General features: G+C 36.7%; 1 protein-coding gene across 2 annotated transcripts in view; it reads left to right on the forward strand.

The window, feature by feature from the left end:
• The first annotated feature begins 1,110 nt into the window (after positions 1–1,110).
• Positions 1,111–20,471, forward strand: part of zdhhc2 (zinc finger DHHC-type palmitoyltransferase 2) — a 42,541-nt gene continuing 23,180 nt past the window's right edge. For both annotated transcript variants that reach the window (XM_041225419.1, XM_041225429.1), the window contains exons 1-2: positions 1,111–1,394; positions 13,967–13,993. In XM_041225419.1, coding sequence (XP_041081353.1) covers positions 1,268–1,394; positions 13,967–13,993 — 154 coding nt within the window. In that variant the 5' untranslated portion in view covers positions 1,111–1,267. The remainder of the gene's footprint in view (positions 1,395–13,966; positions 13,994–20,471) is intronic.

Raw genomic sequence — 20,471 nt, forward strand, 5'->3', positions numbered from 1 at the left:
TTTATGTAGACTGGACAGGGTTGGGTGGGGTGGATGGAGGAGAGTGGTGCTGGGATGCAAATCAGTGCTTAATGACTTTTTAATGAGATTCACAAGCCTGGCAATTCCACACAAATGATTCTTTTTTAATGGCAATAGCAGGTACATCTGCACATTCCAGGTGATACCACTTGTTGCAGGATGATTACTGCACCATTAATTCCCCACAGTAGAGCCAGGGTTTCACAGTATTGGTCCTGGGATACCTCTGTGTCTGCTGGCTTTCATTCCAGATGAGTTCTCAATTACTTAATTGAACCCTTAATTGAACTATTCAATAGCTTAATAAGACATTTTAATTGTTTTCAGCTTTTAAGCAGTTGGAGAATTCAAGTTAACGATACAATTTTATAAGTAACTTGAAATCAGCAACCAGATTGACCGCTGCTTTTCTTTTCTTTGTTTGGAAAGGTGTAAGCAACTGATTCCTGAAACAAGCAGTGATTTGTTCCCTTAAATGTTTGTGCCATTTAATAATCAACACACATAATCACCCTGAAACACCAATTCTTATATATTCTGACCCATATATTATATATGTATAATGAGAAAGTATCACAAGTGCTTTGTTTTCCCTACATGTATCAGTTTGGAAAGACTGCAGTTGTTGTCCATATTTGTTGCCTTTTTAGTGGTACACCAGATGTCAGCCCAAAATGACTGGATGGTTATTTAATTTTACTCCATAAATTAGTTTCTGCAGAGTTACTTAATGTGACTATTGCATGTTAATAGTAAATCAATAATAATAATAATAATAATAATAATAATAATAATAATAATAATAATAATAATAATAATAAACTTCGCCTTGTACTAAATTAGTCAGGTACCGCTCAAAACTCAAACAAAACCTAATAATCAATCTGATTTGAGATTGTGACCCGGCAAAAAGTAGGTTATTTTCTGTAATATGTTTTTAGGTTATTAGTGATTATGACAGCAATACACACATACACCTGTGGATGGCAGGTGGGTAATGTTGCAGTCAAGTAAATCGCCAGCATCAGACGGACGTCACGGCAACAAACCGGAGAGGGCGTAGCTACTGCAAGCAGAGCAGCTGATGAACCACATTTGAAGGATGTTATGCAGGCGAGCGGCGAAGAGTCTGCAAACACATTTAATAGCAAGCACATATTTCTAAACGTTTGACGTTGTTTCCCAGCACAAATGCACTGAGGAAAAGCTTCATATTTACGACAGTTGTAAGGTGTATATGTAGAAGATGGCGCCGTCGGGCTCAAGCAGCATTAAAAGGAGCTGTCAGAGAGTTTTATACTGGATCCCAGTTCTTTTTATCACCATGATAGTCGGTTGGTCCTACTACGCATATGTTATCCAGCTCTGCATAGGTAAGGCTACCACTGAAAGACCATACAGTAGTCACGTTACTGTGCTCGTTTGTGTTCTTATGGTGTTAGGTATTAAAAAACACACCCTTATGTCGTGATAAGTCAGTAATTTAAATTATTTATTATGGGAGACGTAAACAATATGCATGTGATTTTTGGATAAATTATAGACGTGAGAAAACGTAAAAAATAATCCAGGGTCATACGTGTGATTACAGAAAATACATGCCCTCTAATTGAGTTAGTATAAACAAGATAACACGTTCATGATTCCGTGTCCCAGGGTTTTGTTTGTAGTTGATTGCAATACGAGCATAATAATGTGGTTTGATATTTATAAGTAATTAGAAAATAAGTGTAGACGCTGCAAGATAAATTGCTATTTCATTAAAAATGTAGATGAAGCTGAAAGTTTTGCGTTGAATAGTACACAGTTGGTAATGTATAATGTTCTTTGCAAACTCTGACAGTAGAGTTAATTTGATTTGGCAAGTAAACCCATAACCTATATATAAATCGTACATTGTAGAGTTGGAAGATTTTATCACAGAACTAGAAATACTGAATACATATATTTGCTTTGTACTCAGTTACATTTCAAATAAGGCCTCAACAGGGGGGAGTTATCCGCCCACCTTATTTTACAAAAACGAATGTGTAAAGTTAATTTTTCTTAAGTGTAATATTTGGCATATTAAAAAGCTGTAGGATTAGTGCATGTTTACGATGAAAGTCTAATAATAAATGCAAAATGTCTGGATTGCTTGACATAGCAGACCCCGAGTTAGCTCTGAGTCATGGTCAATTAACAACCAATGAAAATCCAGGTTTTTATTTGACCAGATTCTTATATATGTGTGTGTGTGTGTGTGTGTGTGTGTGGTTTTTAGTTATGCACATCAAAGTTAAATGATCATGATCAATCACTTGTCAGAACTTCGTTATGGCATTTGTAGTGCCCTTAAACCTCAACACAAACTTATAGCTGCATTGGTGGGGCTGACCAAAAGGTAGATAATCTGTTCACAGGGTAACAGCATTTGTAATCTCAATGAAAGTCAATCTCTCCTCATACTGAACAATATGTACAGCACCTTGTCAGTAGATTGATGGTATTAAAATCATTAGGAGGAAAGGACAAGGAGTGCTTCTTCTGTCTCAAGACACTGAGGGTGACTGACGTTTTACAGATAACGTTTGTAATAGCATGCACTCCATAGCCAAACTTTCAGCAAGCTTTCCAGACAGATTGCAAGGCGCATACCCCCTGTGTAGTTTGGGAAATTATCCCCACCCTTCCTCCTCATGTAAGGTGAGTACTATGTGAATGTGAGGTTTTACTAGATAAGTATTTAGTATCTCTGTGCTCATTGAAAGTTTAAACACAACACATTTTCTTGATCGTAAGATTATTGTTGATAATAATAATAATAATGTTAATATAGTCTTTTCAAACTAATTAACAGCCTTCAATGAGATATTTCAACTCTAAGTCAAAAGACCAATATTGTAGAGCTCAATGCCTTTCAAGCTCAAGAGCTACGAATTAGACAGGACTGCTCTACTTTGTAGACTGTTCATTAATTTACATCACTCCATATTTCAAGATTTGTAGGTGTCAGATTTTAAAATAAGTAGGAAGAACTGTATATTTGTCAACATGATTATGGGGCCGAGCCTTTTTTCAAATGGAATTACGTTTTACTTTTTCTTCTGGAGAAGGTGAGAAATTTGGCTTACTGAAAGGTGAAATACATATTCTTTATTGGAACGTTGCCTGCTTGGCAGTTGTTGAGTATTATTATTATTAATAATTATTATATATATATATATATATATTATATATATATATATATATATATATATATATATATATATATATATATATATATAATTTTTTTTTTTAAATCTAAATCGGCAAGAATGTGCCATACGTGTTAGGTTTATGTAAAAACAAAGTATAATAAATAAATGAAAAATATTATAGACTTAATCTGAATAAATAACTATTTTTATATTTTTAAATAAATAAATAAATAAAAATTCTTTGGACGGTTTTGCTCTTGTATTAGCTTACACAGAATTAGTCTTTTCTTTACGTAATAATTAACCCTAAACCATTTATTCTGATGGCAACATCAACGTGATTCAAAACAATAATGTATCCATTTTGCTTGGTTATCTTATTTTTATTGAGTGTTTTGAAGTTATGGATGCTTATATTTTAAGTAACAACTGCTTCATTTAAAATTGGGTTGAATGTTATATGTGCCCGTTCAGTTGATTCAAAGAGCTTGATTCATTGGTAAAGGCCATTCTTTCACAGAATGAGCTAATTATCAAGAGGGAAGAAGTAAACAAGAATGCAGTCAATGTTGTATTGTTTAATATTGTTACAGTAGCTCTAACAGCACCTAGACATTAATGAGCAAATATAAAAAAGCCTTTTTAACAAAAGTACAGATTTTTGATGGTGGATTTTATTGTTTTAGATTTTTGGGCATAGTGCTTTTAAATGGATTGGCAATGTGATACAAAGAACTATTGAAGGAGACTGAGATCAAACTGCTTTGAATCGGGACTCTGTCAGCCCCAGTAGGCAGAACGGATGGTTCCTTTGTGTAATGTGCAGTTGCAGATTGGATTGTAGACAGCAGACTAGAGCCACAGTGTGATATTGAAACAGGATGAGATTTAGTTTTGCATTGTGGTTCATGGTGCAGATGGAAATGTGAGCTGAAGTTTCCAGTTCAAATCCAGCCAGGGTTGATTCCCTGGGAGGTCCAGGGCAGTATTAAGGCACTTTGGTGGGCAGAAAGCTGAAATTGTCACCATTGTAACCTACTCTATAGATATAAGGGATGTGTGTGTGTGTGTATATATATGTAAATTGCTTTAAAATGGCAACACAAAGTGGAGACGGTTATCCATTTGGAGATACCAATATATTTACCGTAAAAAACAGTGTATAAGTCACCCCCCCCCCCCCCCCCCCCCCCCCCCCCCCCCCCCCTTTTTTTTTTGGAGACAACAATTTCAAGAAAAAGCCTGTAGGTCACACTAGTGTATAAGTTGCTTCCCCTTTTTAGGACCCCTTAAAAATACCTAGAAAGTAGAGTTTTACAAAGGTGTTTTACAGTAGTCAGTAAGGGGTCTATGAACAGGATGGCTGTAGTGGTGACGACAGACCCGGAAGAACAGACTCCTAAATAAGGACTGGTGTCTGAAAATTGAGCCGTGGCGCTCTTTATATTTATTAGATAACAAAACAAACAGAAGATATTAACAAAACACACAACACTGAAAATAAAGGGCACGTTGGCCAAACAGACAGACAAAACAGACGTGGACGAACCCAACAAACAAGTACCGTGCTGGCACTTCCAACACGTCGTAGCAATTGTTTAGAATTCTCTGCTAACTTCACCCATTCTCTACTAACGAACACACAACCCTGAGTGAGTGCTTTGTGCATCTATTATAAAGTTGTGCTGGGATTCAATTACCAATTAATTATTCGCTTGAATCCCAGCTTGTGAACTAATCTGTGTACTCCATGCTCACGTATCAATACCCACTTAAACATGCACGTGGCGTGAGTTGTGCCATCCTCGTGTCTAAATACAAATTACACTTTATAACGCTCATAACCCATATTTATATCCCCTGTATTTTATACATAAACACCAACATTAACACACTCCATACAACATAAAACACTAATAAACACAAAGGGGCTGGACACTCCGCTACAGGGTCTTAGTGAGGAAAAATGCCACCTGAAGTATTGCTGTAAATCATTTATTGTTTACCATAATTTGTGTTGGTACTACGTACATTTTTTTAATAAACCATATTTTAACGCAAAAAGGTTAAGTGAAATTGATTAGCCTATATTATTTCTCAAATGGTAAGGTTTTGTAATGCATGGTGAGCCAGATGTTTTGTGGTTTGTTTTGTTTATGAAGAAAATGCATTTCCCAGTCCAAGAAAATGAGCTTTTGATTCAGAGTTTTAATGGCTGTTTATTCAAAAATTTGCACATTTGTGAGGATAAAAAGGTCAGTGATTACTAACACACTAAGAGCTATTTGAGAAATAGCAGCAGTGTCTGCAAGCTGTGGAATGCTGCATACATGCTACAGGAAATAGTATTCATTTCAGCACAATGTAAAGTAAAATTCCAGATGTATGTGTGAGAGTATATTTGTATTGCATTTCAGGATAGATTAACTTTGCAATTGAAGGAAACGTGGACCTGACGTGATTAGAAAGCTTTCAATATATCAGAAACCAACTTCATAATGTATACTAATTGTAAATAGAAGAAAAAAAAAACTTAGATGGAAAGTAGAAAAATGTTTTTCAAATTTCTTCTCAGTGTACAATTACATATGACAGACCTAGGTTACATGGACTACCAAAGTCCCAAAAATAACTGCAGTGTATATATGGAAATTTGCAATTGCCAATGTTTTCCCAGATATTCTATGCTTAAAAGCATCTGATGGCAATAGAAAGCAAACATCCATAACAACATTTGCTATAGATTTGGCCAAACAGGATGTGATGGTGTTATCCCCTATGAGGACACTGTGTGTGAATCGTGAATGCAGCAGTTTTGAAATCGTTGTAAGATTATCCCAATACTGTGCCGACCCATAAAACAATAACAGCGAGGCTGGAAAAAACTTGAAGAAAATTGTGCTGCAGCTGTTCGTACAAAACTTTTCAAGGGGACAAAAAGTTGCGATTACCACAGACTCGTGGACCGAACGTCCGTTTATGTTCAGTACGGTTTTTATTTGTATGTTGGAACCACTGCACTAAAGCAAAGGACCCCTGACACAGTTCAAAAGGTAGGCCAGACATCTCTTTTTACAAAAGTTGTGTGGATACATGAATTTGAATACTTTACGTTGTTTAGTAATACTTGACCGTACACAATTAACTGCACGAGAAGACAAACAGTATATTAATTACATAATATGTTACTTCATTATGTGTTAATTTGGCATTTAAAATCGGACGTGTGGCAATTTTTGGGAGGTTTATGTACAGTATATGTAGAGGAGAGTGGTGTTTGATTCGAAGTGTAATGTTTAAGTATTAGTCTTGAGCAACAATAGATCTAAAAAATCCCACCGCTACTATCAAAGACCGCAAACTTTTAAATCTCTGAGGCAGACTTTTTAATATCAGTCACAGTGCTCTTTACAATTCCAAAATATTGTGCTGTTTTAACCCAGGTAATTAAATTACTTTTTGCAGAAGTGAAAGTATTTCCAACTTTTTTCAATTGTAAGCACAACTCCCATTCGCTCTGTGCAGTGGGTGATATTCGTCTTTTTTTAAAATTTTATTTATTTTTTTAAGCCATATAATTTTGGGCAAAGTTAATTATAACAAAATCTACAAAAAAAAAGTAATAGGTTCTTGTTTTTTGTTATTAAATGAACCAAGTTTGGCTTGTTTTATACAGGCTACATAGGGCATGTATTGTACTCTGCAGATACTGTATCTGAGTGACTTTTGTTTAATTCATGCCATCTGTATGTGCACTGAACAATTTTAATAATACAAAGACTTGACTGAAGATACATGTTATCATTCTCAGCTGCAGTTGAAGTAGCAGTCATACTAATTACCTTAAACCTCTTGCCCAACACTACTGGTAAAAAAGCTAACGAAATAACAGTAACAGTATAAAAGACTGCCCTATTTTATTGCATTGCCAGAACCTGGCTGATGTACTTTTATTGTATATTTCAGTTTTGTCAGTTTGGCTTGTAATAGCTTAACGAAAGTCACATAAATGACTGCTAAAATTAATTTGAGTCCATGAGCAAGAACTGTACATCATAAGATATGCAGGATAAAGCAGGTTAAGCATATGCTGATACAGTGCAGACAGATTTGTCTAAATGTTCCTGCAGACTGCAGTAACATAGTGAAGATTAACAGCTTGTTTATCACATTATATTGAAATAGTTTGTAATTGAACATTATACTGTAATGTTGTCATCTTTTTCATAATTCAAGAATCTGAAGAGAAGAATTGCTAGAACAGGAATGAGTCACAAGTAACTATAACAAAAAGCCCTTTTGTTTTCAGACAACACAGAGAACAATTACTGTGCCCACATTTATAGCTTTAAGCATAGACTGTTCATATATACAGTAAGCCTTTCCATTAGCTGACAAACTAAAACCTCTGCTGGTCTGTTAGCAAAACATTATTAAAACTGCATTTTAATGCCTGCCAAAAAGGTTGCCTCATTGATGTTTCAGTTTTACGGTAAGTAGTTGGATAGAGAATGCAGACATTTAAAGCTGACTAAGAATTTGTATTTATGTATTTATTTTTAAAGAATGTAGTTTAACATGTCATACCCTTTACTTGCACAAAACGAGGAACACAATGTTGTTTCAGCGAACTTGGCTATGCTGTTTAATTTATTTCAAAATATGACAGTGCTGTTTGGATTTAACATTATAAAAAGCTCACCTGTTTGAAAAAAAAAAAAAAAAATCTTCAGTTAGGATGACACTTTCTTAAGCATACTGTAATATACTCTAGTTTTACCTAACCTACCAAAGAGAGAACTATGAGCATGGGTAAGAAGTTAAAATAGTTTTGCCTTTTCCTTTCTATAGATCACACCCATTTCTGTAAATATCTTTAGATTGATAAAGAGTTCTATTGTTTTCTACAGATCTGTAAGAGTAGATATCTGTAATTATTTATAGATTTCTGTGGCATTTTTTTTCTTCATAAGGCTGTGAAACTACTGTACCAGTTAAAAGTTGAAGCAGTTACATATCCATAGCATATAAAAAGGTAGTAATTAATAGAGTAAAATGTAATTATTGAGTGATGAGTGTTTTTGTTGTTTCCAGTTTTACAGTGTGACTTCAGTATTAGTTGTTGAATCATTTATCCTTTTAAAATGAATTTGTTTTCAAAAGTTTGTAAATGTAATTGTCTTGCAAATGTAATGTATCCCATCAGTTGTAAAGATTCAAGACATGATATTTATATGAATTCACTGATCCTTTTAGTTAGATGACCGAGCTAATCTTATTTTCTGACTGGTGAGCAGTTTGTAACCTGAAGCAATCTTTGCCTGACCCACTTTCTTCTTCTACAGTTTAAGTCCTTAATTTGACACCTTGTTCACTGCCCTGCCAAAAGTATTAGGCCACCAGACTGTGTCATGCAGTTCCATTATTTGTGTTCTCAAGAGAACACATGAAGGCCAGTGCCATATAATATCATTATAATTATGATGTTAGTGCCAAATTGTAGGTGTACTGTGTTAAGATCTTAAATGAGCAAGGATTTGAAGCTTTCAAGTGAACTGTCTGTATTTTACATGTTAACAATTTAATTCTGTATTTTGAAAAGGCTAACAGTTGTTCCATATACTAGTAAACATATGTAAATGGTTGTGCTTGTTAGAGTTATTGTGTGTTATATATATATATATATATATATATATATATATGAACAAAAATATAAACGCAACATACAACAATTTCAAAGATTTTACTGAGTTACAGTTCATATAAGGAACTCGGTCAATTGAAATAAATTCATTAGGCCCTAATCTATGGATTTCACATGACAGAATACAGATATGCATCTATTGGTTACAGATACCAAAAAAAAAAAAAAAGTTAGGGGCGTGGATCAGAAAACCAGTCGGTATCGGGTGTGACCACCATTTGCCTCATGCAGCGCGACACATCTCCTTCGCATAGAGTTGATCAGGCTGTTGATTGTGGCCTGTGGAATGTTGTCCCACTCCTCTTCAATTGGCGGGAACTGGAACACGCTGTTGTACACGTCGGTCTAGAGCATCCCAAACGTGCTCAGTGGGTGACATGTCTGGTGAGTATGCAGGCCATGGAAGAACTGGGACATTTTCAGCTTCCAGGAATTGTGTACAGATCCTTGCGACATGGGGCCGTGCATTATCATGCTGAAACATGAGGTGATGGCGCCGGATGAATGGCACGACAATGGGCCACAGGATCTCGTCATGGTATCTCTGTGCATTCAAATTGCCATAGCTTATGCCTGCCCATACCATAACCCCACCGCCATCATGGGGCACTCTGTTCACAACATTGACATCAGCAAACGGCTCACCCACACGACGTCATACACACTGTCTGCCATCTGCCTGGTACAGTTGAAACCGGGATTCATCCGTAAAGAGCACACTTCTCTAGCGTGCAATTGGCCATCGAAGATGAGCATTTGCCCACTGAAGTCGATTATGACGCCGAACTGCAGTCAGGTCAAGACCATGGTGAGGACGACGAGCACGCTGATGAGCTTTCCTGAGACGGTTTCTGACAGTTTGTGCAGAAATTATTCGGTTGTGCAAACCTACAGTTTCATCAGCTGTCCGAGTGGCTGGTCTCGGACGATCCCGCATGTGAAGAAGTCGGATGTGGAGGTCCTGGGCTGCCGTGGTTACACGTGGTCTTCTGTTGTGAGGCAAGTTGAACGTACTGCCAAATTCTCTAAAACGATGTTTGAGGAGGCTTATGGTAGAGAAATTAACATTCAATTCTCTGGCAACAGCTCTGGTGGACATTCTTGCAGTCAGCATGCCAATTGCATGCTCCCTCAAAACTTGAGACATCTGTGGCATTGTGTTGTGTGACAAAACTGCACATTTTAGAGTGACCTTTTATTGTCCCCAGCACAAAGTGCACCTGTGTAATGATCATGCTGTTTAATCAGCTTCCTGATATGCCCCACCTGTCAGGTGGATGGATTCTCTTGGCAAAGGAGAAATGCTCACTGACAGGGATGTAAACAAATTTGTGCACAAAATTTGAGAGAACTAAGCTTTTTGTGCATATGGAAAATTTCTGGGATCTTTTATTTCAGCTCATGAAACATGGGACCAACACTTTACATGTTGCGTTTATATTTTTGTTCAGTGTATGTATATGTGTGTGTGTGTGTGTGTAATATGTATGTATATATATATATATATATATATATATATATATATATATATATATATATATATATATATATATATATATATATATATAATATATATAATATATATATATATAATAGTATATCCCATACATTTGCATGCCTTACACATGCCATGCATTTACTAATTGTAGTTTTGGAAGATATCTGTGTTTTAGCAAACATTTACAGTACAGATTGCAGAAGTTTTAGGCAGGTGTGAAAAAATGCTGTAAACTAAGAATGCTTTCAAAAATAGACATGTTAATAGATTATATTTATCAATTAACTAAATGCAAAGTGAGTGAACAGAAGAAAAATCTAAATCAAATCCGTATTTGGTGTGACCACCCTTTGCCTTCAAAACAGCATCAGTTCTTCTAGGTACACTTGCACAAAGTCAGGGATTTTGTAGGCATATAGTCAGGTGTATGACTAAACAATTATACCAAACAGGTGCTAATGATCATCAATTCAATATGTAGGTTGAAACACAATCATTAACAGAAACAGCTGTGTAGGAGGAATAAAACTGGGTGAGGAAAAGCCAAACTCAGCTAACAAGGTGAGGTTGCTGAAGACAGTTTACTGTCAAAAGTCATACACATGGCAAGACTGAGCACAGCAACAAGACATAAGGGAGTTATTCTGCATCAGCAAGGTCTCTCCCAGGCAGAAATTTCAAGGCAGACAGGGGTTTCCAGATGTGCTGTCCAAGCTCTTTTGAAGAAGCACAAAGAAACGTGGAACGTTGAGGACCGTAGACGTAGTGGTCGGCCAAGGAAACTTACTGCAGCAGCTGAAAGACACATCATGCTTACTTCCCTTCACAATTGGACCCTGTTACACCCATCTATTGTCCGGAGAAGTCTAGTCAGAAGTGGCCTTCATGGAAGACTTGTGGCCAAAAAGCCATACCTCTGACGTGGAAACAAGGCCAAGCGACTCAACTATGCACGAAAACACAGGAACTGGGGTGCAGAAAAATGGCAGCAGGTGTTCTGGACTGATAAGTCAAAATTTGAAATATTTGGCTGTAGCAGAAGGCAGTTTGTTTGCCGAAGGGCTGGAGAGCGGTACACGAATGAACATCTGCAGGCAACAGTGAAGCATGGTGGAGGTTCCTTGCAAGTTTGGGGCTGCATTTCTGCAAATGGAGTTGGGGATTTGGTCAGAATTAATGGTCTCCTCAGTGCTGAGAAGTACAGGCAGATACTTATCCATCATGCAATACCATCAGGGAGGCATCTGTTTGTCCCCAAATTTATTCTGCAGCAATACAACGACCCCAAACATACAGTGAAAGTCATTAAGAACTATCTTCAGCGTAAAGAAGAACAAGGCATCCTGGAAGTGATGGTATGGCACCCACAGAGCCCTGATCTCAACATCATTGAGTCTGTCTGGGATTACGTGAAGAGAGAGAAGCAATTGAGGCTGTCTAAATCCACAGAAGAACTGTGGTTAGTTCTCCAAGATGTTTGGGCCAACCTACCTGCCGAGTTCCTTCAAAAACTGTGTGCAAGTGTACCTAGAAGAATTGATGCTGTTTTGAAGGCAAAGGTTGGTCACACCAAATATTGATTTGATGTAGATTTTTCTTCTGTTCACTCACTTTCCATTTTGTTAATTGATAAATATAAACTATTAATATGTCTTTATGAAAGCATTCTTAGTTTACAGCATTTTTTCACACCTGCCTAAAACGTTTGCACAGCACTGTATATTTTAAAACATGATATCTGGTACTACATTAGGTTAAAGAAATACCTGTTTGCAGACAGTCGGGGTAATTTCACCTGGGGGTGTGAAATTGTCCACATCCCCTTAGGGCCTTCTTTCCTGTCGGTAACCAATCGTCTGCTTTCCCTATTGACTGCCATGTTTTGCAGCCAGTAGGAAACATGACCCTGAACACACTGCTGAGATAAAATGATGTGGGAGGCAATGCAAGCAAACTGAGAGCTTTCTTTTACCTAGTGCTTTCTTTTACCTAGTGTAATAATAATGACAAGTCTGCAACTGTAGATTTAGTACATTCATTTTATTAGCTGGCTATCCTTTAATGTTGTCTTTTGATTGTGTGATTAAATGACGTGTGGACCTGACCTGTTGAGTTTTTTGTTTGTAAATTAAAAGAACATATGACTAATTTTCCTGCAAAGAAATATTGTAGTTGTCAAGTGATCTGTGACTCTCTATCTATCTATCTATCTATCTATCTATCTATCTATCTATCTATCTATCTATCTATCTATCTATCTATCTATCTGTATAAAAAAAATATTTTTATTTATTTTTTTACCCAATTCAGATCCCATTGGGTAAGCTGAGGCTAACTTGTGGCAGAATTTATTGTTTTATTTTGTAACAAGACTAAACAAGGAAGATACTAATCTTTTTTTTTTTTTTTTTTTTTATGGCAGCAGCAGGGTTCAAGTACAGTACATTGTGCAATACATCATATTAAATGGAATGAAAAAATAGGCCCCTAGGCCTACTGTGATGCTTGTCTTTGAGTGTGACTTGAATTCTGTCCACCCTCCTTGTTTCCAGTCTCCACTGGAGAATCAAACTGAGGTAGCTGGCTGTTCATTTGAAATCTATTATCCAGTCTGCAACTAGACACAAAGCCACATGCTGTATGTCGAACAATTCTGTGGGATTAAAAACAAAATAAAAATGCAATTGTGCTTTTGCGTATATGTATTTTTATTAACTTGCATTGTGATGAGTTTTGGGGTTTTCTTCACCCGTTGGCACATACAGACCTCCCACTACTGATTCACTCAGTATAGTCACCACTGCTTGACTGGTTGTTGATTGTTACATATTCAGCATCTTTTCTCTCTTATGCTACATGCATCTATTTTGGCAGTCTACCATGTCACATGGTACGGATTGTTATGGTCACAAATCCATTTCCAAACTGTGGTCATTACTGTATTCCTGCCAGGGCTGGCCATTTAAAGTATTTATTAAAAAAAAAAAAAAAAATCAGATTTATTTGATTTAAATAGTTTTTAATTATAGAATCTTTTTCTGTAGTTGTAGCTCTGCAGTACCTCCAAACCTGTACATTTACAGATGTTGGAAATGGTGGTTTGTGAATAGTTACATACCAAGCTAAATTACTCAAATTATTTATCATTGTGTTATCCTCTAAATGTGAATTTAGCGATGGGGTACGCCAGAGAGAAATACCCCTCACTCATCCCAATCATTATTTTACTTTTCCTTTTTTGATTTCCTCTGTGTGTCAGTCCAAACAAACACAGTTGTTTACTTAGGACTGCTTTGCTTTTTATAGTGTGTCTTTTTATAGTATTGTTAAAGTTCCTGATTGCACCACTAAATAAAGCTGCTTTCAGCAGGTTTTAACACAGTGCTCACTTCGCTTCGGCGAATAATGATGGGGCAGGTGCTTTATAATGGGGCAAGACATGTCTTAAGAATACCATTTCAGTGCAGTATTTTTTTTTTTCTTCGCTCCATTTAAACACCACAGAATGTTTTGTGAAATGTGTTGTCACATTTTGTAATGCTGTACCTTTTCGTTTTATAACAGGGTCCATAACAAATATTGGAGAAAAGGGTAAGTAATAATGCATTACTTTTATATAAATACACAGTGTATGTAAGCCCCTAATATAATGTTTTTGTTTGTAGTAATTGCTGTAAAAAGTTGGTGTTTGTGGATATAACATGAAACACTGCTATAACTGCAAGGCATCCGTTACAGTGAATGAGTTTAAAGTATTCAGAGCGAGTCAATGTTAGATGCCTGTTGGGAAGGAGTGACTTTGCCTACCTGCAGGGGGAATCTTATTTATTTTTTTTTAATGGGAAAGGGGTGAGGTTAATGTGAATTGAGTAACCATTTCCATGTTTTATCTGTGTATCGGTTAAAACCGAAAATCAGAAGCCCTATATATAGGATGACCAGCTTTCAAAACTCAAAACCAGGACACTTTGTTAAATAATTGGTAAGACTAATTAAACCATTTAAATATAGGCTATTTTTAAATTATTATTTAACTACCCATACTCTTAGTATTATGTTTCCTCTTTTTTTTTTTTTTTTTTTTTTTTTAAGCCGCTAGCTAATTTCAGTACAGTCCTGGATGTATAATTTGTGGCTAATTAGTTTAAGTAGCATTTAGTCAAGTAACATTTCTTTCTTTTTTTTTTTTAATTCACTGCGTCAGGTTTAACCTGGTGGATTTGGATGCTTGCAGCCTCTTGCTGCTCTGTCTGGGCTAAATCCTGCCAGAACTGAAAAGCTACAACATTACTGTATTATACACAATTGCAGATTCATATTGAACATAAACTAAGTGAAAACGCATGCCATACTGAGGAATAAGCATGCACACCTGTGTTAAGTATTCTTGATTACCGTAGTACCTCGGTTTATTTTATTTTGTTTTCACTGCAGGTGCCATAAACTAAAAGCGGTTGTTTGTCTTTTTGACAAAAGGTATTTAGAGTGTGTCGCGCTACATGAAGTGGCCGAAAACCAGGATTTTTTAAAGAGTTTGAGCAAAATGTCGGGATGCTGGGACCTTTGATGGAAACCTGGAAACTGTCCTGGCTAAACAGTGACGTCTGGTCACCTACCTATATAATGTCATGTTTGCATTAACGTTTACTTTGGAATAAACTAAATGTTAATTATTTAGCTCAGTAGATACAATGGCAGTTATTAGATGGCAGGTATTCTAGTGATAATCGCAACAAGATTATCAAGCACCCTTGTTGGGGAACCTATTTTTTTTGTAAATCTGTCGCTACCGGTTTTATGAATGGCCGGGTTTCCATTGAAAAAGAAAATTAAGTCTCGCCTTTTTCTCATGCTATTTTGGTAGTACCTTTCGGGTAGTGTGGGTTTCCATGTAGTTTTCTTTTAGCCAGAGAAATCCTCCTTCCAAATATAAATAACCTAATTAATATTAAAATATGAGAGGGTATATTTAAATGTTTCTGTCAAAGTTCCAATTTGGCCTTGTACAACTACTGATATCCTACAGCTTTCTTAAACTGTGTTTCCATTAAGTTTTTAGTTTGTGTTGAAGCCCCAGAAGTGCAGCCTGTCTCATTTGGCCACCAACATTTTTTTAAAGTACAGAAAACAAAAACCGAGACAGAGTAACAGTACCAGTAGAAGAGATTTGAGTTCAAGTTGCCAAGTTTGAAATCAGCAACCACTCGTTCCCCAGAAGATTTTTTTTTTTTCAAAGATGCATCATGTGGCCGTTTTGTTTGACGCACAAACATTAGTTTTTAAGTGTGTGTGTTTTTTTTTTTTTTTTTTTGTTTTTTTATTTATATATACACATTACTATTTAGATTTTGGCTGACCCTTCTCTTCAAGCATACTTGCATAGTTTTTTAAATTGAAATATACAAGCAGTTTAATATTAATATAGTTCAAATTTGTTTTGCCAAGATTGGACCAAAACATTACTCTAAATCTCAATGAACACACAAACCATTTTTTTTAAATATCTTTGTGGCATCTTCTAAATATGAACTATAATAAGGTTTGCCTGAAGTTTCACCACAGCCGCTCCACATAGTGTCCCATTAACTATATCTTGTTAAGAGTGAAAATCCCCTTTGACACACTTAACTTTTGCATTTGCACATTCTTGCCTTTTATTCTCCTTTATCAGTCTTTCAGAAGTTCTGGACTCAAGTGCAGTTGCAGACAAGTATTCAAACCCTGTACATAAACCATATAAGTCATTAATGTATTACATTATATCTCAGTGATGCCTGTGATGTTAAAACACACAGCAATATAAAGTGATATTCTCTCCTTTAAACACATTTTGGGTGGCTGTATATCACTTAATACAGTGATGAAACTTTAAAATAAATAGTAAAAGAAAAATATTTAAATCCTGATTTTTTTTTTTTTTTTAAGTAATTTTAAATGAAGGCTTACCCCAGATCAAAACCTTCGCCCACCCACATCACAAATTACCAAACTGATTCTGATGGTGGCTTTTTTGTTAGTCAGATTATACAGAATTTGCAATTAGCAGGTGTGTCAAAGTTTTCGTTTGGTCCAGGCCCAATTTGACTTAAATCACCAACACTGTATACAACAGACATTTGCAACAAATTCAGCAACTGTAAATAAGTAATTTGAAATTAACAGATTTCCATACCTTGGAATTGTAATCTACCAGGGGATAGGTAAAATTAAATTATGTTAAAATCATATGTATGCAAAACACATTGCAGGCTTAACAGTTTGAAATTCACAAGCACAAGGATAACAAGCCAGTATGCTATTTCCCCAGAAGATTTTGAAAAACTCAGTTGTACTGACACAGGCATGATAATTTTCAAGTAAACCATTTTTAAATTGAACCTGTTTTAAATGTAAAAAGAAAGTGTAGGTGTGGCAGCCATCTTATTTTTTAAAACATCACCATTTTGACATATTTGTATTGTATTGTCACCGGGACAGTTCTTACCAAGTTTGGAGTCTGTTTAAACAGTTTACTGACAAGGGCGCGTTTCAGTAAAATTTCTGCCAGCCATTTTGACATTCAGTTTTATCGCAGCAACTTCTGCTTCGCAAACTTGAAGCGTGTTTAGTTGCTGCTGATATATGCCAAGTTTTACGTCAGTCGCTCCACCGGTTCCCAAGAAGATGATTTCAAACGATTTCTAAAAAAAATGCATCAAACACATATTTTGGTTTCAGGTCAACACCATTTTTTTTTTTGTTTTTAAGTCGGTTGTATAGCTACAGTGTCAGTGAAGATACTTGTGAAGTTTGGAGTTAGTCAAGTAAACTGTTTGCCAACTGATTTAGTTTTAAATGTAAGAAGAAAATGTGGGTGTGGCGGCCGTCTTGTTTTACGAAACATCACCATTTTGACATACAGTACCTATAGAAAGTCTACACCCCCTTGAACTTTTTTCACATTTTGTTGTGTCAGTGCCTCAGAGTTTCATACATTTAAATGAGGATTTTTTTCCAGTTATCTGCACACCATACTCCACACTATTAAGGGGAAAACAGTTTTTATTGAGAAAGATTATATTTTAAAAATACAAAACTGAAAGATCATAATTGGATAAGTCTCCACCCCCCTGAGTTAATACTTGGTGGAAGCAGCTTTGGCAGCAATTACAGCTGTGAGTCTGTTGGGATAGGTCTCTACCAACTTTGCACACCTAGATTTGGCAATATTTGACCATTCTTCTTTATAAAACTGTTCAAGCGCTGTCAAGTTCTTCGGGGAACATTGATGGACTGCAATGTTCAAGTCATGCCACAAATTTTCGATTGGATTTAGGTCAGGGCTCTGACCGCCACTCAAGGACGTTTACCTTTTTGTTCCTTAGCCACTCCAGTGTAGCTTTGGCTGTGTGCTTTGGGTCGTTGTCATGCTGAAAGGTTAACTTCCATCCCAGTTTCAGCTTTCTTGCAGAGGGCAGCAGGTTTTCCTCAAGGACTTCACTGTACTTTGCACCATTCATTTTCCCTTCTATCCTGACAAGTGCCCCAGTCCCAGCCAATGAGAAACATCCCCATAACATGATGCCACCACCACCATGCTTCACAGTAGGAATGGTGTTCTTTGGTTGATGCACTTTGTTGGGTTTGCGCCAAACATAATGCTTTGCATTTAGTCCAAAAAGTTACATTTTAGTTTTGTCAGACCACAAAACTTTCTGCCACATGGCTGCAGAATCTCTTGAGTGTTTTTTTGCATACTTCAAACAGGATTCAAGGTGGGCTTTCTTGAGGAAAATACAGGCCAGATTTTTGGAGAGCTTGGAATATTGTTGTCCCATGCACACTTTGACCAGTCTTGGCCATAAAAGTCTGTAGCTCTTGCAAAATTGCCATTGGCCTCTTGGTAGCCTCTCTGATCAGTTTCCTTCTTGCTTGGTCGTCCAGTTTGCATGGACGGCCTGATCTAGGCAGGGTCTTGGTGGTGCCATACACCTTCCACTTCTTAATAATCGTATTGACTGCTCCAAGGGATATTCAAGGCCTTTGATATTTTTTTTTAATACCCATCCCCTGATCTGTACCTTTCAACAACTTTGTCCCGGAGTTCTTTTGAAAGCTCCTTGGTGCTGGTGGTTGAGTCTTTGCTTTGAAATGCTCTACCCAGCAAAGAGAACCTACAGGAACTGCTGAATTTATCCTGAAATCATGTGAATCACTACAAGTTAACACAGATGGAGGCCACTTAATTTGGTGTGTGATTTTGAAGGCAATTGGTTACAACTGAGCTAATTTAGGATTGCTATTAAAGGGGGGTGGACACTTATCAAACCAAGCTATTTCAGTTTTTATTTTTAATTAATTTTCTACAAATGTTTAGAATATTTTTTTCACTTGGAAGTTGTGGGGTAAGACATGTAGATAAATGAAAAATATATATTTGAATGCCTTTTAGTTCCAGGCTATAAGGCAACAAAAGGTGAAAATTGAAAGGGGGTGTAGACTTTTTATATGCACTGTATTTGTATTGCACTGTCACCAGAACGGTGCCTACCAAGTTTAGAGTCTGGTCAAACAGTTTTGAAATAAAAGCAGTTTGCTCTTAAGGGCATGTTTCGGTGAAATTTGTGGCAGCCATTTTACTGTTGAATTGTATCTCATCAACTTCTGCTTTGCAAGCAGGTTTGGATGGTTAAAATATATGCCAAGTGTCAGATCAATCACTTCAACGGTTCCAAAGAAGATTTTGTGAGGTTTCAAGAAGAATTGCATCATACGACCATTTCGGTTTAACAGCAGTTTCTTAAAAGTCAGTTGTATTGCTACAGTGTCAAGGATGGTACTTGTGAAGTTTGGAGTTAGTCAAGTAAACCGTTTGTCAACTGAGGCAGTTTTAAATTTAAGACGTAAACATATACCTGGCGGCAATATTGTTTTATGAAACATCACCATTTTCACATATTCGTATCCCATGGTTACTGGGAAGATAATTACCAAGTTTGGAGTTTGTTGGTGAAACAGTGTTCAAGTAGCAGCAGTTTGCTGTTAAGAGAGTGTTTCGCTAAAGTTTGTGTCAGCCATTTTGACAGTTAAATTTATCGCAGAAACTTCTGCGTCACAAACTCGATGCGGGTTTGGTTGCTGATGATATATGCGAAGTGTCAGATCAATTGCTTCACAGGTTCCCAAGAAGATTTCGAAAGGCTTTATGGAAATGTGTCAGGGCGCCAATTGCGGGGACATAGCAGCAAAATTTTTTCAGCATCTGACAGCCAATGTATCCACCTTGTTACCTGCCAAGTCAGAATCTGATCAGTCACATAGCTTCCAGGCAGCAGCAGTTTAACGTTTTGGGAAGAAAAACAAAACAAAAACAATAGCAATCAGCTTCCCAAGCCTTGCTTGGAAGCCTAATAATAATAAATACCTGAATCCGAATTCCGCACGGACAATACAAGGCTTTTACTAGTAGAATGTGGTTATATCTCTATCTATCCTATCTATTTATCTATCAATAATACCAAAAATGTGGTGTTTTCTTTGATTTCTGTTACTTTTTAAAAAGGATCTTAATAAAAGAGGATCTTGAAGAATGAGAGTATTTTTTAAACGGGGCGATGCCCATGTGTTTATTATAGACAACAGTAATAAAATAAACCAATACACAAACAAAAAAATAAGTCTGCTTGATGTCTACCTTCACACCAAACAGTCCCTGAGTCGGGTGTTTCACATTGATGGCCAAAATCACCCAGCGCAGTGCATGTTGGTAAATGTTCCTGATTCCCCTCCCCCACCCCTTGACTCCGGTTAGAACACAGGTCTACATTTTCCCCTGCCCGCAGTTATAGTGGAAAAACACTTTGCTGAATTCTAGGACCTATGTACCTTCCATAAACAACTATTCCCCGTACTTCACCACACATCGTTCCCCTCAGCTCAGACCCAGCAGGGCGAGCGACCTGCAAGAAGAAACACTGTACACAGGAAAGGCCATCTGCATTACCATGTTTTTTCCAGCTCAGTTCAATATAAAAAATGTAAGGGCTGTAGAGCTAAAAACCAGCTGGTAACCCTTGCATATTTCTTTGTT

Source organism: Polyodon spathula, chromosome 2, assembly GCF_017654505.1.
Source record: "Polyodon spathula isolate WHYD16114869_AA chromosome 2, ASM1765450v1, whole genome shotgun sequence".
Lineage (NCBI taxonomy): Eukaryota > Metazoa > Chordata > Actinopteri > Acipenseriformes > Polyodontidae > Polyodon > Polyodon spathula.